Below are 21,271 nucleotides of genomic sequence, written 5' to 3'. Positions count from 1 at the left end.
TTCTCCCAATCTATTTGGGCAGCTTTACAGAAATCAAATTTTGTAAACTCACAGGACATAGGAAACCTCAGTCCAAAAATTTGGAATATCCATTGAACCGAGCTTATGTGTTGTCAAACTTGTGGCACAATAAGCTTTAGAGTGGTTCTGACTTTCTTCAATTGGGGATCATGGAGGTACAAAGTTCCATTGATCAAAACATCAAATGGATTATATATTATGTGGTTATAAGAGTAATGAAATTAATGGTGAACATGAAGGTATCTCTAATCTCTAATGAATATATCAACAAATTAATTAGTTCATTATACCAAAGAATTCCACATATAAGGTTTCAGATGTGCTCACAAAAATAATCAGATACCACTGACAAAATTACTGAACCGATGGCCTGTAACTGCTTTCGTCTGGTGGAAGAGAAGCGGACCAAAATGCAGCATGGTGGTTATTCATGTTCTTTAATAAAATGAACTCGACATGAAATAACAAACAAAACAAAGAACAAACGTGAAAACCTATACAGCCTATCTGGTGAACACAAACACAGAGACAGGAACAATCACCCACGAAATACTTAAAGAATATGGCAGCCTAAATATGGTTCCCAATCAGAGACAACGATAATCACCTGACTCTGATTGAGAACCGCCTCAGGCAGCCATAGACTATGCTATACACACCCAAGACAATAAACACCACAAAAAAAACATGTCACACCGTGGCCTGACCAAATAAATGCAGACAAACACAATATACTTCAACCAGGGCGTGACATGGCCTGTGTCAATTTGAATGCGGGCAATTTCCTCTGAGCAAATATAGAGCCAAGATAAAAGATCATTAAATTAGATTACAGGTATGGAACACCCAATTTCATTACTGTGATAGGCTAGTAACGTAAGCTCTTTGGAAACATGATAATTGTCACAAAGTTGCAGGGTTGCCAAATTGAAATATATAAGATGTCAGGTTGGCAGCGCAGGCAGTTAAATGTCAGGTGGTTCCACACTCAGGAACAAAGACATCCCTAAGAGGTGAGCAATTCATTTTTCAGTGGTTGGTGTCAGTCATACGCTGAATGGCAGAATGGAAGGAAATGACATCTATGATTATGGCCTGGTACGTTGCCATGGAAGTAGTCGTTTGTTTGCTTTTCGTTCCCAAAAGTTTAGTCTACAATTTTAAAAAGTTCAATGGAAAGTAGTACTAATCGATTAGTGCTTTTTGAGGTTGGTTCGGTTTCAGTTAGGTTATTAAAACATAACCATGTTTTTCGATTTCAGTTTTGATTTATTATTACATGAAATGCACTATGCATTATGTGGGCTGAATACTGTAACACAGAATACAACAATTAATAAAAATCCAATGATGGTAGTGACTGCCCATTTGCTTATTACTTATTAACCATCATTTTTCACATTACTTTACTTTAATAAATATATAATATTTCAGTTGTTGTGTATTCGTTTTATTTGATGACTCTATAGAGCTGCTGCCTATGCTGTGCTGCCTGACAAAATCATTATTTTAGTAGTTCTTCAAAGTAAATAAGTCATAATTTATGACTGCTGAATACCAACTATCAATCACTTAGATCATGTATTTTCGGGTAGAGATACCTTGTCAAGCAACTGCTTTCTATCCCTCTTGATCACGCGTTCTCTCTTCTCTCCATCTCCATATGTGATCCACATAGATGGGACAAGTAGGCGTGCATGCAATGGATTATGGTCATTGAAGTTAGTTTACCGCAGAAAACATGGTAATTATGTAGATTATTGGTCTGGTGGAAACTACAACTCCCTAGTACATCGCACAGTTCAGGCTTGATCTGATTTATTTTTAGAGAAACTGCGCATCGAGCTCACACATTGTCATGCTGAAACAAGAAAGATCCTTCCCCGAACGGTCGCCACAAAGTTGGAAGCACATACTCGTCTCGAACGTTATTGTATGCTGTGGCGTTAAGATTTCCCTTCACTGAAACTAACGGGCCTAGCAGTTACAGTTGGCACTATGTATTGGCGCATGTACCGTTCTCCTGGCATTCGTCCATCAGACTGCCAGATGGTGAAGCGTGATTCATCACTCCAGCGAACGCGCTTCCACTGCTCCAGGGTTCAATGGAGAGGAGCTTTACACCCCACCAGCCAATGCTTGGCATTGCGCATGGTGATCGTAGGCTCACTATGCACTTCAGCACTCTGTCGTCCGGTTCTGTGAGCTTGTGTGGCCTACCACTTTGCGGCTAAGCCGCTGTTGCTCCTAGACATATCTACTTCACAATAACAGCACCTACAGTTGACCGGGGCAGCTCTAGCAGGGCAGAAACTTGATGAACTGAGTTGGTGGAAAGGTGGCATCCTATGATGGTGCCACGTTGAATGTCACTGAGTTCTTCAGTAAGACCATTCTACTGCCAATGTTTGTCTATGGAGATTGAATGGCTGTGTGGTTGATTTTATTCACCTGTAAGCAACAGGTGTGGCTGAAATGGCCAAACCCACTAATTTTGAGTTGTCCACATACTTTTGAATGTATAGGGTATCTGATTTTTTTACATGGGCAGCTTCTCAATCCACCGCATCCACCTCAATCCACCGTCGGCCTTCCTCATCTACGGTGGAAGGTGGCCGAGCTACAGCGATGTTTGTCAGACCATGGGACATCCCGAAAATCGGTCTTACAAACTAATTGGACCACTCTATGAAAAGATAAGACTCTCACGGTGGTGTTCTGCATTTTCCTCTACGACCCTCACAAGCCCCACGGGACTCGTCTGAAGTCAGTCATGCTGATGTGCCAACTGCTGTCTGTAGCGTCAGAACCTTTTCAGCTACAATTGTCACAGAACTCGTCTGAAGGTACCCCATACAAATTAATGGGAGTATGGAGGTTGTTTTGTGGCAACAAAAATAAGGGGTTAAATAAAACATTTTCTGAGCTGTCTTATATCTTATATTTTTGATTGTCTTTTTGACATTTATGAATTTCTTATTCAATGCGTTTCTTATTCAATGCGTTTTAAGGGCTATAGCAGTAAAGGCCATATTCAATATTGTATCCAATATTTCATATGTTATAAAGTAGAAGCCCCCTTCCTTTTCAAATGAAAATAGAAAAATAACTGACATTTCGCTATTTTCTCATTTGAAGGTGCAAAATAATGAAAATCCGCAGTCTCCAGTTCCACAGCAATTGAATGGGTCACTGCTGTCATGTGGTTTCCTAATGTAAAGATTTAATTAGTAGTCGATCCTATACAATTACAGTGATAATGTACATGACAGTATTCAGTAGATTGTATAATGTAATTTTGGAGCCAGCAATAAGCCAAGGTCTCTAATTGAAACAATTACTATACATCGACTATCACATGTGTATGTGCATGTGTATTGACTACCGTGTGTGTCGTTTCACATCAGTAATAATTTACATTCACAGGAAACTAAGACAGCTCTTCCAACCACACTCGCAGCTTGCAAATGGCATCGGGCATGGACAATTTCCCCATTACTTATGCCTCTGCTAATACAAAATAGTAAAGTCCAAAAGTAGGTATGATTTTCCAATAACACACGGCTCTACAAAGTGCTCACTTTGCCCAATCCCGAAAACCAGGTACAATTTCACACACTTGTGCACAAAAGTACACTAGAAACACAGACGCGCTTTGCTTCACTGCTTCGTTTATCACTCTTAAGACGGGGACTAAAGGCTGGTTTACAGTCTGTCTATCAACATGTCTATAGGCAATTGTCGTAGCGACATCATGAACATTCTATTGTCATCTGACATTATTGTCATTATGAAAAAGTATAAACACAAAACGACAGCCTCTGCATGACATCAGCAGCCTGGTGCTCCAAATAGCATACTTTCTCTTTTTTAACACCAATAAACCCATCCGCTTAAAACTACATTCAGTAAATGTCAACCTAGCATGCCAGGCAACTGAAAACTGTTTTATCAACAATGGTTTGGTTCGTTGCTAGCTAGCTAGCTGGCGAGATAGCCAGTTCAAATAATGACCAGAGTATAGCTGACAACATCTTAACTTTAACTACTTTTTATTCATCATTACAGGTAAATAAACCCACAACAATATAATTACAAGTCTGGTTGCTGTGGCAGTCTAGTAAACACGACAACGGATGTTGCGACAGTCACAGAGACAAACTTTTTTCATGTCTGTGCAACAAGGAAACTGACAGTTGCAGCGATGTTCTACAGACATTCCACTGGAGTATAAATTAAATTGCATTTTGACCATCAATACTTGTCGCATTCTAATTGTCTATTTACTGCCTTTTTACTGAAGTTGCTGGGAAATGACTGACAACACAGCTCTTAGCTCCCTCAGTAGATGCCTACTGGAGAACTTATTTGTATTGCTTTTAATCTTTTTAAATGAATTGATCTTATTAACACTTTGTTCTAGCTAGCTATTTGTGTAGGTAGCTATCAAGTAAACCCAATGATAACTGGCATATCGATAGACAGACTGTAAACCAGCCTTAACACAAAGGCACACACATGTGCACACACATACACACACACAAACATGTACACACTTGTGTGCACACACACACCCTGGGACCCGTTCTGGTTTCAACAGCCATATTATCAAGCTGGTGGAAGCTCAGCACACAATAGGGGAGAGAATGTGGGTGAGGGGGTGGAATCCATAGAATTAGGAATTAGAATACTACAATGGATATGAAACTTCTTATGATGGGATAAAGGTCAGACATTTTGGTCAGTTGGTCAACCATGGTTTTCCAGTGCTGTGATGAATTTGAAGAATTTATCTGCACTGTATGTTTGTCAAATGTGTCAAATTAAACTGCCAATATGCCAACATTCCATTCAAACAATGCAGTCGATCCACAGCCATACACTGGCTGAAATCAGTTGATAATAGGACTTAGACAAGTTGGAAATGCAACAAGTACTTATATTGTATCATATACTGTAATAGCACTCACAGCTTTCACCAAAAACTAAAATTGAGACATTTATGGTCTGTTTACATATATTTTAGAGGCTATTTATGTAGACAATTGGTATAAAACCAATATAAACTATGACAATATTTTAGGTTGACAATAATTATATTACAATTAAGCAATAAGGCACGGGGGGGGGTGTGGTATATGGCCAATATACCACGGCTAATTAGAGCAATAAAAATACATGTTTTGTCATACCCGTGGTATACGACGACTGTCAGCCAATCAGCATTCAGACTCTCGAACCACCCAGTTTATAAATACTGACATATCACATGACTTACTTTTATTTTCCTGCATAAGTAAAATTATGCCTCAACTGCCATTCATTCCAATTTGACTGGTTTTGATTTCTTCCTGACCAATATAGATGTGGTAAAGAGGTCAATCAAACTCAACCAAAACAATGGAATTGCCATAGAAATGCATGGGGGAATGATCACAAATCACCTCACTGCCCCCCAGAAAAAGTTGCCAAAATTTAGGCAATGGTTTTAAATGTGTATTTCACACTATGTTAAGGTAAAAAACTGAATATAATGCTTGTATGGATGTCAACCCCAACACATATTCATGTCATAATCACCAATCAACAGCATTACAGTTAAAAAACGACTTTGACTACCACTACCCATTTCTGTATGCTAGCTATGCTAACCAGCTTAAACAAACTGCAGCATTTAGCAGTCACTTCTTCTAATCGTGAAAAAGGACAACTTATAAATATTGCCAGCAAAACAGCCACATATGTCCAAATCGGACTTAAGTAACCATATGTGAGCCTGTTACAATGCATAAATCATTACGGATTTCACAAATATCCATATATTTTTTTATTTAACCTTTATGCATTCAGTTAAGAACAAATTCTTATTTACAATGACGGCCAGCCCCAGCCAAACCCTTATGACACTGGGCCAATTGTGCGCCACCCTATGGGACTCCCAATCATGGCCGGATGTGATACAGCCTGGATTCGAATCAGGGATTGTAGTGACGCTTCTTGCACTGAGATGTAGTGCCTTAGACTGCTGTGCCATCTGGTAAAAGTGTGGAAAAAAGCATATTTAATGCTGAAACCCTCATATTAAACAGCATATAACATTTTATGGTTTATATTTAGGATAATGTTTTAATGCTTTTTATTTTATTTTTTAAATCATCTTATTTTTATTATCTTATATATTTTACATAAAATTACAGATACCTGTGATAAACTGAAGAACCCAAAAAGATGACTAAACATGCAACCACAAAAAGTCTATTTACCAAAATTCTGGTAGTTTATTGGTACATTTTTTACCTTTCCAGTAATAAACCTCCCTTTGCAACCCTAGTCACCTTTGTCAGAAGAAACAAACATGAAAATGAAAACTTCTGTACACAGGATCCTGTATTTCCACAGGGTAGCTCTCGGAGTTGGAAAGCACTGGTTTGTAGAGAGTGCTGTTGTTATCTGTGCAATGTTCGAATGAGACAGCTATTACCTGCTCATCTCAAATTGTCATATTTTTTAGGCTTGGACAAATGCAGTTCCTCTCTTCAGTGACTGAAGATAGATAAATGTATACAATGCCTCTCGATGTGTGACTTACCTCTGACCGGGTCTTTGGTATTGGCAACACGAACAGGTTTAAAATGAACTTACCTGGTTGACTAACAAAGTGCTTTTCACAGCAAATCGTAGCTCTTTTCTTTTCCTTTTCCTTCCGAATGGCAGCAGCTTACCTAGAAAACTTCAATTTGAACCCCTAGCACATCAACCACCTATGTTTTCCCTCTGCTAATCAAAAGTCAAGAGTCAAAGAAGTAGCGGATTAATCTGATTCAAGAACTCGTAACTACAGGTTAACAATGCGGATAGTATTGTGATGCAAAGGCACAGAGAGACAAAGAGAAAGAGTGAGACACACAGAGCGACATAGAGAGAGGCTAAGAGATTGAGAGAGATTAGCTAAAATAGAGAGAAACGGAGAGTGAAGGAGCGAGACCTGCCACTTGTGGTCCACACACAAACAGTACAAGAGCTTCCTCAAGATCACTTGCAAAGGTCCCACTAATTGGCATTTTAAAAACATGCAAACTGTTTGAGTCAGATAACCATGTGTTCCTGAAATGCAAGTATACTCTCGAGATGTGTATTTACAGACAAGCATGTGTATGGGAAAGAAAACGCAAGGGTACCACAGGATATTACATGGTATGAAATATATGCAACAAATTTTCCACCAACAGTTTTCTGTGCCAATGCACCACACAACAATGATGTGTGGTAAGATTGCTAGTTAGCCTATTGCAGATCTGAACAAATGATCCACCTCCCATTATTGTCACTATTAATGGTGGATAGTGTCACGCCTTGATCTATTTTAACTGTCCTTGTGATTGTCGCCTATCTTCCCCCTTATCCCCTGTGTATTTATACAAATGTTCTCTGTTTGTCTGTTACCAGTTCGTCTTGTTTGTCAAGTGAACCAGCAGTTTGTCTCGGCTCCTGCTTTTCCCCATTCTCTCTTTTTCTCGCCCTCCTGGTTTTGACCCTTGCCTGTCCGACTCTGAACCTGTCTGCCTGACCACTCTGCCTGCCCCTGACCTTGAGCTTGCCTGTCGTCCTGTACCTTTGCCCCTTCTCTGGATTACCGACCTCTGCCTGACTGACCCTGAGCATGCCTGCCGTCCTGTACCGCCCCACGACTCTAGATAATCGACGCCTGCCTGCCTTGACCTGTCGTTTGCCTGCCCCTGTTGCTGTAATAAACATTGTACTTCAACACAGTCTGCATTTGGGTCTTACCTGAAACCTGATAGATAGAGGACAGGACACACCGTTAGGCTGCTACATTTACAGTACCTGTGCTATAGTTAGTGTGCCGAAAAGCGTAGTGCATATGGGAGGTACCAAAACACCTTGATAGGGGAGCTGCATGCAATCAGATGAGAAAATTTGACTAGGATGGAATAAATGATATACAGTGGCTTGTGAAAGTATTCACCCCCTTGGCATTTTTCCTATTTTATTGCCCTACAACCTGGAATTAAAATAGATTTTTTTGGGGGGGGGTTGTATCATTTGATTTACACAACATGCCTACCACTTTGAAGATGCTATTTTTTGTGTGTGAAACAAACAAGAAATAAGACAAAAAACTGAAAACTTGAGCGTGCATAACTATTCACCCCCCAAAGACAATACTTTGTAGAGTCACCTTGTGCAATTAAGTCTCTATAAGCTTGACACATCTATCCACTGGGATTTTTTCCCATTCCTCAAGGCAAAACTACTCCAGCTCCTTCAAGTTGGATGGGTTCCGCTGATGTACAGCAATCCTTAAGTCATACCACAGATTCTCAATTGGATTGAGGTCTGGGCTTTGACTAGGCCATTCCAAGACATTTAAATGTTTCCCCTTAAACCATTCAGGTTTGCTTTAGCGGTATACTTAGGGTCATTATTCTGCTGGAAGGTGAACCTCTGTCCCAGTCTCAAATCTCTGGAAGACAAACAGTTTTCCATAATTTCCCTGTATTTAGCGCCATCCATCAATCCTTCAATACTGACCAGTTTCCCAGTCCCTGCCGATGAAAAACATCCCCACAGCATGATGCTGCCACCACCATGCTTCACCACATGCTTCACTGGGGATGGTATTCTTTGGGTGATGAGAGGTGTTGGGTTTGTGCCAGACATAACATTTTCCTTGATGGCCAAAAAGCAAAATCTTAGTCTCATCTGACCAGAGTACCTTCCTCTATATGTTTGGGGAATCTCCCACATGCCTTTTGGAGAACACCAAACGTGTTTGCTTATTTCTTTAACTTCTTGACGCTACCCAACCCTGTCGCAGGATCATTCTCTTCAGCAACCGCTGAATAGCATAGCGCAACAGTCAAATAATATTACTAAAAAATATTCATATTCATGAAATCACAAGTGCAATATTACAAAACACAGCTTAGCCTTTTGTTAATCCACCTGTCGTCTCAGATTTTGAAATGATGCTTTACAGCGAAAGCAATCCAAGCATTTGTGTAAGTTTATCGATAGCCTAGCATAGCATTATGTACACTTAGCATCAGGAAGCTTGGTCACGGAAATCAGAAAAGCAATCAAATTAACCGTTTACCTTTGATGATCTTCGGATGTTTTCACTCACGAGACTTCCGGTTACACAACAAATGTTCCTTTTGTTCCATAAAGATTATTTTTATACCCCAAAATACCTCCGCTTGTTTGTCGCGTTATGTTCAGAAATCCACAGGAAAGAGTGGTCACGACAACGCAGATGGAAATTCCAAATAGTCTCCATAATGTCCACAGAAACATGTCAAACGTTTTTTATAATCATTCCTCAGGTATTTTTTTAAATATATATTCAATAATATATCAACCGAGTGTGTAGGTTTTTCAATAACAGCGGGAGGAACAATGATGGCTTTACTCAGTTGCGCAAAAACTCACTCTGAGAACCCCCACCTATCCACTTTCACAATGTGATCTTTCACGCTCATTTTTCAAAATAAAAGCCTGAAACTATGTCTAAAGACTGTTGACACCTTAGGGAAGCCATAGAAAAAGGAATCTGGTTGATATCCCTTTAAATGGAGGATAGGCATGCATAGGAACAGAAGGGTTTCAAAATAAGAGTCACTTCCTGAGTGTTTTCTATCATAATCTGTCAATTATATGCATATTCTAGCATCTGGTCCTGAGAAATTGGCCGTTTACTTTGGGAACATTATTTTTCCAAACATAAAAATAGTGCCCCCTAGCTTCAAGAGGTTTTAAGCAATGGCTTTTTTTCTGGCCATTCTTCCATTAAGCCCAGCTCTGTGGAGTGTACGGCTTAAAATGGTCCTATGGACAGATACTCCAATCTCCGCTGTGAAGCTTTGCAGCTCCTTCAGGGTTATCTTGGGTCTCTTTGTTGCCTCTCTGATTAATTCCCTCCTTGCCTGGTCTGTGTGTTTTGGTGGGAGGCCCTCTCTTAACAGGTTTGTTGTGGTGCCATATTCTTTCCATTTTTTAAATAATGGATTTAATGGTGCTCCGTGGGATGTTCAAAGTTTCTAATATTTTTACCCAACCCTGATCTGTACTACTTTTTCGTTTTTTGTTTTTCAGACATTTTTGAAATAAGTTAATTTTTTAAATTTCACTTCACCAATTTGGACTATTTTGTGTATGTCCATTACATGAAATCCAAATAAAATCAATTTAAATTACAGGTTGTAATGCATTTTTTTAATGGCAAGGGGGATAAATACTTAAGCAAGGCACTGTCGTTAAACTTGCAAAACTGTCCCTAAGTCTTCTCTATGCAAGGACAGAGAGAAGGAGCCTGTCCCATGACCAACTCCTCTCTACTAATAAACACCCTTCATTATAATACAATGCGGCAGCAATAAAAAGACGATAACACCCACAATGGGGAAGCTGCATCATCCAAAACTTCCCTCCCTCACCTCCCTTATGTTGATTGGCTATTTATTTTGTATTTTACCTTTATTTAACCAGGTAAGCTAGTTGAGAACAAGTTTTTATTTGCAACTGCGACCTGGCCAAGATAAAGCATAACAATTCGACACATACAACAACACAGAGTTACACATGGAATAAACTAAACATACAGTCAATGATAAAACATAACAAAACAAAAAGTCTATATACAGTGATTGCAAATTAGGTAAGTAATCATTTTATCATTGATAAGGTACAGATGGTGGAGCCTTTCGCAGCTTAAAAGAGATTAATCAATTTTGTTATTCTCATGTGGCCCAGACCATAGACGAGCACTTTATTAGATTGGGGAATTCAGTGCTGTCAGCTTCTCTGATTTCATTACTATGCGTCTTCAGAAGACAAAAAAGAAAAGGAAAAAATTAAGAAAGGAGGGATCTGCTTATTAAAGTAATGGAAACTTTGGTCATTATTCATGTCACTCCTCATGGTTGTTGATGAGCCGCTGAGCGTTTATCATTTAAGGCGTGATGCACAAAGACTTAAGTGAGCTGTAATCCTGGAAAGATTGCTCTGAGACCGGCTTTCAGAAATCAGAGCAAGGCGAGATCCCCGGGAGGTCTCTCTCTCAGTGTGTGACAACGCTTCCTTTACAGCTTGTCTGCTGATAGTCAGAGATGAGAGTGGAAACTAAAATAAAAGCTGCCATCGTTCATGATGATTTACTGGGGTAATAATGCTCTTAAGAACATACAAATGTGAGACAAGTTGGAAGTACCGTAACATACATAGTTGCTGCACTCTAGACACAATTGTGTTTTAATCCATATATTGTATCGTATTTAACTTCTGAACTTGGACAATGGCTGAAAAATATGTTAATGCGTGAATCTCTAGTCATTTCCACGTGTTTTTACAACAGCTAGTATATTTACTGCCACAATAAAGTAGCTGCAAAAATACCCCATAGTGTGTGTTGTTATTAGTAAGGATCGGGAGGTCGGAAATGTCTCTGTAACTGCAATTCAGCACTGCCGAGACCAAGGAACAGTAGTCCATGCATTTAGTAGTGTGCACTGTAACAGAGTTGTGTGCAATAGCTACTGTAATGAAAATCAACATGAATAAATGTATGAATTCAGGAAAACAAGTGTGGTTGTCCTACTCACCTGTTTGATTGCATGCAACAGCTTACCATAGCAGTAGACTATGACCAGGAAGGGGATGATGAGGCAGAAAACAAAGAGGCAGAGGATGTACGAGACATTGTTGGCACTCTTGGCCTTCCAGTCCACGGAACAGGTGGTACCGGGCCCCTCGGGGCCGTAGCGGCTCCAGCCGAAGAGCGGCGGCAGGGTCCACATCAAGGAGTAGAACCAGGAGAAAGCAATGCCCAAGGCTACCTTCCGGTAGTTGGTGGAGTCGGCCTTGGTTGGGCCCATCATGGTGCTGTAGCGCTCGTAGGAGAGCACGGCCAGGGAGATGAGGGACACGATGCCTGGAAACGAGAACACAGACACTCGCTCAGACTATGTAGAACAGGGTCAATACAGGAGTTCATCGGGGGGTCAAAGACAACACAGACACAACACTCCAGCCTTATAACAAACGTTTACCTATGAGGTGTTTAAACAAAAATGCATGCAGAAACATTAGTGGGAGTGCTTATACAGACACAAGTAAATTATATCACACTTGAGTGTATGCTGGCTTCCTACTGTTTTACCCTGGAAGGGTAAGTAATGCATCCATATAGGTTGTTATTACTTTGCAAAGAGAGATTCCAATGTACATGTAAGTGTGATTGCTTCACACAAAGTCGCATAGGGCATGCAGAATTAAGCTTTTAGACATTCTGCAGGAGGGTCAATGATACCAGTGATGAAGAGATGCCACAAAAGCTTCCATATAGCATTCTATAATTTCTCACCTTTCAATGCACATACTTCCTGCTCTGCAGCATTTGCAAAGGAACATTTCATATCCAGCCACTGCTCCAGAAACCTGACCCCTCACCTTCTTTATCTTGTTTGTTTTTTCATTGAAGTGAAACGTAATATTTGTATGTAATATTTCCGCCATCGTTTCCTATGACCGAAAAGGACATCAGAACAGCGATCACTAACCTTGATTTGGATGAGGATTTCTACTTCAACGAGTCGAGGGCGCAGGACATACCACTCATACGCACCCTTACAAAACTAAGTCTGCAAATAAATTAGCCACCTCTATCCTCCGTACAATTGGCAAACATTCAATCACTGGAGAACAAACTGGACGAGCTCCGTTCAAGACTATCCTATGTTCCTCTGAGTCGTGGCTGAACGGGAGCACGGATAATATACATCTAGTTGGTATTTCTATGCATTGGCAGTATCAAACGGAAGCATCAGGTAAGCTCAAGGGGGGAGGTGAGTGTCTTTTTGTTAACAACAGCTGTAATACTAAGAAAGTCTTGAGGGTTCTGCTTGCCTGAGTTATAATACCTCATGATAAGTTGTAGACCATACTATCTACCAAGAGAGTTTTCATCTATATTTATTATAGTTGTCTATTTTCCACCAGAAACTGATGCTCGCACTAACACCGCACTCAAAGAGATGTATAGGGCCATAAGCAAACAAGAAAATGCTCATCCAGAGGCGGTGCTCCTAGTGGCCGGTGATTTTAAAGCAGGGAAACTGAAATATGTCTTACCTAATTGTCATCTGTGCAACTAGAGGATCAAAACTCTAGATCAACTTTACTCCACACACTGAAATGCATACAAAGCTCTTCCTCACCCTCCATTTGGCAAAGCTGACCATAACTATATCCTCCTGAATCCTGCTTACAATCAAAAACTCAAACAGAAAGTACCAGCTCAATATGGAAGTGGTCCGATGAAGCGGATGATAAGCAACAGGACTGTTTCGCTAGCGTCTGGTGATCCGTCTGGTCCTGCAGCTTTGTGAATGTTAACCTGTTTAAAAGTCATACTCACGTAGGCTACGGAGTGCGTGATCACACAGTCATCCGGAACAGCTGATGCTCTAATGCATGGTTCAGTTGTGCTTGTCTTGAAGCGACCATAGAATAAAGCATAGTTTGTAAGCCCTGCCACATCCGACGAGCGTCAGAGCCTGTGTAGTAGGATTTGATCTTAGTCCTGTATTGACGCTTTACCTGTTTGATGGCTCGCCGGTGGTCGTAACAAGATTTCTTATAAGCGTCCGGATAAGTGTCCCGCTCCTTGAGAGTGGCAGCTCTAGCCTTTAGCTCAGTGCGGATGTTGCCTGTAATCCATGACTTCTGGTTGGGATATGTATGCATGTTCACTTTGGAGACGACGTCGTCGATGCAATTATCAAGCCGGTGACTGATGTGGTAAACTCCTCAATGCCAATGGATGAATCCCAGGAAACATAGTCCAGTCTGTTGTTAGCAAAACAGTCCTGTAATTTAGCATCTACTTCCTCTGACCCCTTCTGTATTGAGCGAGTCACTGGTACTTCCTGCTTTAATTTTTGCTTGTAAGCAGGAATCAGGAGGATAGAATTATGGTCAAATTTGCCAAAAGGAGGGCGGGGGAGAGCTTTGTATGCATCTCTGTGTGTGGAGTGAAGGTGGTCGAGAGTTTTTTTTCCACTGGTTGCACAGATGACAAAATTTGGTTCAATTGATTTAAGTTTGCCTGCATTAAAGTCCCCGGCCACTAGGAGTATTGCTTCTGCATGAGCATTTTCTTGTTTGCTTATGGCCTTATAGAGTTGGTTGAGTGCGGTCTTAGTGCCAGCAGCAGGCTGTGGTGGTAAATAGACGGCTACGAATAATATAGATGAGAACTCTCATGGTAGATAGCTTATCATAAGGTAATCTCCCTCAGGTGAGCAATACCTTGAGACTTCATTAATATTAGACATCGCGCATCTGCTATTCTTGACATATAGACACACACCCTCACCCCTCGTTTTACCAGACGTAGCTTCTCTTTTCTGCCGGTGCATGGAAAATCCTGCCAGCTCTATATTATTAGTTTCGGCATTCAGCCACGACTTGGTAAAACATTAGATTTTACAGTCCCGTTGGTAGGATAATCATAATCGTAGGTCATCAATCTTATTTTCCAATGATTGCATGTTAGCCAGTAGAAAAGATTGCAATGGGAGTTTACTCGCTCGCCTACAGATTCTCAGAAGGCAGCCCGACATGCGCCCCCTTTTCCTTTGTCTTTTCTTCATGCAAATGATGGGGATTTGGGCCTGTTCCTGGGAAAGCAGTATATTCTTCTTGTCAGACTCATTAAAGGAAAAAGCTTCTTCTGGTTCGAGGTGAGCAATCACTGTTCTGAAGTCCAGAAGTCATTTTTCGGTCATAATAGATGGTAGCAGCAATATTATTTACAAAATAAGTTAAAAAACAAGTTAAGTTACAAACAAAGCAAAAACAATAACGAAATAGCACAGTTGGTTAGGGGCATGTAAAACGGCTGTCATTCTCTTCTGCGCCATCTTAAAACATCTGGATATGCTCCATGCCATAGGTTTGTTCATTTAGCTGACAAGATATGCTTGTAGGTCCTGTAGTTTAAATTATTTTATATAATTTTTTTCAATAAGAAGAATATAATTGAATTTAGCTGAAGAAAATTGAAAGGATATTTTTCCCATTAAGGAGCGACTATGCATATGAAGTGGCTATGTTGAACGTATAAATGATCATTTGAAACTGGTCCCATATTCTAGATTCGGAGTTATCTGGCAACTTTAGTTGTGAATGATACAAACCATAGAATGTCATATAAATTAAAACATATATGGGCTGCATGGCGCGACTATAGGCTATTGATGATTTGAGAAAGTAGACAAAAAAGCTCTGTTCCTTGTCTCAGGCTGCACAGCTGTTCTCTCATCAAGTGGTCATATTTTCACCCATGCTCCATTTAAAGTCTTTAATCTTGATTTAGAATGGCCAATTACAAAATGGGCAGGATCTGGGGAAGGGGGAAAAAAGACATGGCATCTGTATGCACTCGAATGGCGAATGGAGCCCGCAAGGTTTCCTACCGCTCCGTTTTGTAGGCTACTTCGGTTTTATAGCGGAGATGTGCAGCTGATGAGCAGCTGAGAAATACATATAAGAACACTTATTTCACTCCATGCATCAACCACTGTTTGAGGAGCATGCTCGGTCTGCCCCGAACTATGATATTCCGCTGAAACTCTGTATGCCTCTCCAACCTTGTTCCTGCAGCTTCCCAGTGCTTAATTTGGGAAACCAAGTGAAATCTGTTCGGGAACATTGATAGTAACATGTGTACGCAACTAAACATATTTCACTAAACTGTTGACAGCCCGTCTACACGCTCGAGAGAGTAATAAAGGAGAGAGAGGAGGAGAAATCATGATGGTGATATTTTCTGCATAGCTACAGGTAGTGTCACCCAATTTATGAAAAAAAGCACTATTACTTAGCTGTTCAAAATGCAGTAATTGTAGGCTAACTGTAAGCCGCCCTGCACAATCAATGAACCAACAGCATTGCCTAGGGCTATACTTTCTCTTCCAGCTTCATAGATATTTTTGGGAACTTAGCATAAGATAACCATTATACATAATACAGTTCACACTCAAAGGTGATTACTTGAATTTGTTGAATTTCTGAGTATATGCTAGACCAATTATGTACCAAAGGCATATTTAATCAGTTTTTTAAAATGTTTTTCTGCCATAATATGCGGTACGCTATGCATTTCATAACGGCACAAACCAATTTGTTATTATTTTGTTTGGGGGGGGGGGGTGTTGTACTCATAAGTCTATGCATATGCATAAGCTCTACTATGCTTATGGGTGTTTTGAATTAATCATCTTAGTAAGTGCTGTCCATTTTTTTTATGTTAGGCTTTGAAACAACATCCACAACAACCATGTTTGGAACGGTTTTAACCTGCTGTTGGACTTCTTTCTTCAAATTGATCATCACAGTGAGGTGAGTTTTAAAAGTACTATAGTCCTACTGTTTTGATTATAATCTACAGTACCAGTCAATAGGTTGGACTAACCTACTCATTCGAGGGTTTTTCTCATGGAATGATGTTGTAACCAGAACAACAATCTCTCCCTCAAAGTCAGCTAAAAAAAGGAGCTGTTTGTGGACTACAGAAAACGGAGGGCCAAGCACACCCTCATTCATTCACATCAATGGGGCTGTAGTGGAGCGGGTCGAGAGCTTCAAATTCCTCGGTGTCCACATCACTAAGGATCTATCATAGTCCACACACACCAACAAAATCATGAAGAGGGGACGACAACACCTCCTCACCCTCAGGAGGCTGAAAGAATTTGGCATGGGCCTCAGATCCTCCAAAAGCTCTACAGCTGCACCATTGAAAGCACCTTGCTATGGCAAATGCTTGGCAAATGCTTGGCATCCGACCGCAAGGGGGCCGAGCACCATGCCATCCAGGACCTCTATACCAGGCGGTGTCAGAGGAAGGCCCTCTGCTACTGCACAACAAACGTTACCGATGCACCAAGTCTGGAACCAACAGGACCCTGAAAGGCTTCTACCCCAAAAGCCATAAGATTGCTAAGTAGTTGGTTAAATAGTTAAACAAATAGCACCTGCATTAACCATTTTTGCACTCACTTTTTGACTCAGCATATACACTGCTGCTACGGTTTATTATCTATCCTGTTGTCTAGGAACTATATTCCTAGTTATATGTACTGTACATACAGTGCATTCTGAATGTATTTAGACCCCTTGAAATAGTATTTTCCCTCAATCTACACACAATACCCCATAATGACAAAGCAAAAAAAAATTTTTTGATTTTTTAAAACTGATTTATTACAATTACATAAGTATTCAGACCTTTGTTGAAGCACCTTTGGGAGCGATTACAGCCTTGCATCGTCTTGGGTATGACGCTACAGGCTTGGCATACCTATATTTGCTGACTTTCTCCCATTCATCCCTGCAGATCCTCTCAAGCTCTGTCAGGTTGGATGGGGAGCATCGCTGCACAGCTATTTTCAGGTCTTTCCAGAGATGTTAGATCGGGTTCAAGTCCGGGCTCTGGCTGGGCCACTTAAGGACATTAAGAGACTTGTCCCGAAGCCAGTCCTGTGTTGTCTTGGCTGTGTGCTTAGGGTCATTGTCCTGTTGGAAGGTGAACCTCTTTGAGTTCCTGAGTGCTCTGGAGCAGGTTTCGATCAAGGATCTCACTGTACTTTGCTCCATTCATCCTTCTCTCGATCCTGACCAGTTACCCAGTCCCTACCCAGTCCCTGAAAAACATACCCACATCATGATGCTGCCACCCACCATGCTTCACCGTAGGGATGGTGCCAGGTTTCCTCCAGATGTGATGCCTGGCATTCAGGCCAAAGAGTTCAATCTTGGTTTCATCAGACCAGATAATCTTGTTTCTCATGGTCTAATAGGCCTTTTGGCAAACTCAAAGCAGGCTGTCACATGCCTTTTTCTTTTACTGTGGAGTGGCTTATTATGTCTGGCCACTCTACCATAACCTGATTGGTGGTGTGCTGCAGAGAGGGTTGTCCTTCTGGAAGGTTCTCCCATCTCCACAGAGGAACTCTGGAGCTCTCTCAGAGTGAACATCAGGTTCTTGGTCACCTCCTTTACCAAGGCCCTTCTCCCCCGATTGAGTCTTGGTGGTTTCAAGCTTCTTCCATTTAAGAACGATGGAGGCCACTGTGTTCTTGGGGACCTTCAATGCTGCAGAAATTATTTGGTACCTCAGATCTGTGCCTCAACACAATCCTGTCACGGAGCTCTACGGACAATTCCTTCGACTTCATGGCTTGGTTTTTACTCTGACATGCACTATCAACTGTGGGACCTTATATAGACAGGTGTGTGCCTTTCCAAATCATGTCCAATCAATTGAATTTACCACCGGAGGACTCCAATCAAGTTGTAGAAACATCTCAAGGATGATCAATGGAAATAGGATGCACCGGAGGTCAATTTCGAGTCTCATAGCAAAGGGTCTGAATACTAATGTAAATAAGATATTTGTTTTTAATTTTCTATACATTTGAAAACATTTTCAAAAATCTGTTTTTGCTTTGTCATTATTGTGTGTAGATTTATGAGGATTTTCTTTTATTTAATCCATTTTAGAATAAGGCTGTAACGTAACAAAATATGGAAAAAGAAAGGAGTCCGAATACACTGTTTCTACCTCGATTATCTCATACACCTGCACATCGACTCGGTACTGGTACCCCGTGTATATAGCCCAGTTATCGTTACTCATTGTATATTTATTATTACTTTAATTATTACATGTTACTACTTTTCTATTATTTCTTTATAAGAATTTCACTGTTAGTCTATACACCTGTTGTTTATGAAGCATGTGACAAATAACATTTGATTTGATCCATGAGGCTGTCCTTCACGGCCATTGATTTCCAACAGCAATGAAGCAGACCCAACCAGCCCTCTAATTTAAAAGTGTGGGCCAGAGACCTTTCACTGAGCTGCTGTATAGTTCTTAGCTCTCACAGGCAATGGGAGATATTGCATGGGTTCTGAAAGTGCAGGTTGTTTAGGTGTGAGTGTACGTTCATCTGTGCGCGCACGCCGGTTCACAGCAGTGTCTGCATACATGTGTAATATACAGACTGTTTGAGCCACAGGCAAAGCTCAGAGACATTAATCACATGTTTACCTCATACAACCACGGCTACTGGATTCACATATGCTTGCTTGATGGACTTAATGGACGTTTTTATTGATACTCTTGACCTATCTGGGCTGGTGAGATGTGTAGCTTTATGAAAGTTATGAAATTGCAATATATTACAAAAAATGACACCAAAATACAAATACTACAGCATCTCATGGTTTCAAAACATAGACATCCAGGTAGTCCATTTAATAAAGTGCCTAGTATCTTCTCTGTGCACTGACCCCAGCATATTCAAGCATCTAAACGTATAATAAAGGCGGTGCTCTGCTGATGGAGAGCTGTATACAGTCAACAAATTACTCAAATCAAATAGAATTACTCAAAAATAATTAAAGCCTTTCTTCAAAGACGGCGAATATGAAATCTAATATTCCCACCATTATGTGGAGGAAACAACCGCCGAAATTAGGTTATGTTAGTTGGCCAAGCAGATGCCTCTGCCCAAGTTTGGACCAGCTCGCTAGCATGAAATCAACATGGGACTGCTTATTCAAAGTAGAGCCTTATGGAGTGAGACACCAACTCGATGGACCTCACATCAGAGAGGCCAGCTTAATCTAATATCCTCAACATTTTCAAAATGTTTTGAAATGACCTAAATAAGATGAAATCCACTTGAGCATTTCTCCCGTTTTGGGTTAGTTCCTTGTGCATCGTGTATTTGTCTTTCACAGAAAATCGAATCAAGTAAATGTTTCGTTATTGTACAGTTCTTATCACAGGTGAAATGATATCTACATTTGCCCAATAATTGACTGCAGCAATTTTTCTGCCATTGAAATCCTTGGGTGGGCCGTCTAAGCATTTCTTTGGGGCGCCTAAAATCAAACTGCCAGAATTACATTTTCAGTGTGGAAAAGCGCTTTCAGTGTTAACTTAAACCAGAGATAAAGTATGTAGAAAAGATAATGGTCCTATATATTTTTTTATTATATAATCTACACAGTCAGGAAGATTTAAAAAATTGCAATAACAATGAATTTAAGAGGTATGTATTTTGTGTTTACGTTTGAGCAAAAGAACACAGGATTAGCCATGGCAAAATGAGTAGAATTACATGAAATTTGGTGTCACGTCTTAACAAGGTGGGTGGAATCAGGCACAGAGAGCAGATAGTTTATTCTCCGGCGAACAAGAAACACGGTCAACCCAACACACACAGGGTGAACAATCCAACACAGGATTAAAGACAGACCGGAGAATAACAACACAAGATACACCGACTGACATGAATACAAAAATAACAATCCCGCACAAAACAAGGGTGGGACAACCTACTACATATACAGACACTAATTAACTAAACAACACACAGGTGAAACCAATCAGACAAAACCAACAGATACACGAAAAGGGATCGGTAGTGGCTAGTAGGACGGTGACGACGACCGCCGAGCTCCGCCTAAACAGACAGGAGAGCCAACCTCGGCGGATGTTGTGACATTTGGTTTGAAACTGCAGCTCTATTGTGAACTTTGAGAAAATGATCTCTACATTTCAGCCACAATGAGTGTGCGACCATGCCAGAAAAAATCCTGAACTGCCGTCATTTCTGATGTCCATTTCGGACAGTAAACTCAACATCTGGAAAAGTTTAATCAGTGCAAAAGTTTCCCTATCAAGTATAAAGTTGAGAGGTCACCACAAATGTTTTGCAAAGGGTTTTCATGCACACTATCTGTAGTTCAACCATAGTCAACCTTGTGGAAAAACCACACCAATTTCACACGTGAACAAATGAAGTGTTCCAAAAACACGTTTTCACAAAATCAGTATAGAATACAGAATCCTTTGTACCATAAGGAAAATACAATCAGCAAGAAAATGAATGAAGGCCCATTGTTAAAAGTTTGGACTCAAATGGATATACTGTTTTATTATGGAGAAGAGGCTCTGTGATTAAATGAATTCAATTTAGAAAGAGGACAACCACTCTGAATGACTTTCAATGTGGGAATGATACAGATTAGAGAAAGGAAGCCTTTGCAAAAGTTTGGGAACCTCTGCTTTATCTTTCATAAGGCCAGAGGAGGTGCATACATTTAAAAGGAATTACAGGCACAAAAGGTCAAAGAATGCACCACTGACAAG

At 40.5% G+C, this 21,271-nt stretch overlaps 1 protein-coding gene across 1 annotated transcript in view; it reads right to left on the bottom strand.

The window, feature by feature from the left end:
• The window catches only part of LOC135516466 (vertebrate ancient opsin-like), a 105,252-nt gene that overhangs the window by 66,474 nt on the left and 17,507 nt on the right, over positions 1–21,271 (bottom strand). The window contains exon 2 of the mRNA XM_064940801.1: positions 11,643–11,971. Coding sequence (XP_064796873.1) covers positions 11,643–11,971 — 329 coding nt within the window. The remainder of the gene's footprint in view (positions 1–11,642; positions 11,972–21,271) is intronic.

Source organism: Oncorhynchus masou, chromosome 3 (assembly GCF_036934945.1).
Source record: "Oncorhynchus masou masou isolate Uvic2021 chromosome 3, UVic_Omas_1.1, whole genome shotgun sequence".
NCBI lineage: Eukaryota > Metazoa > Chordata > Actinopteri > Salmoniformes > Salmonidae > Oncorhynchus > Oncorhynchus masou.
The sequence above is the reverse complement of the archived record's forward strand: the minus strand, read 5'-3'. Positions and strand labels throughout refer to the sequence as shown.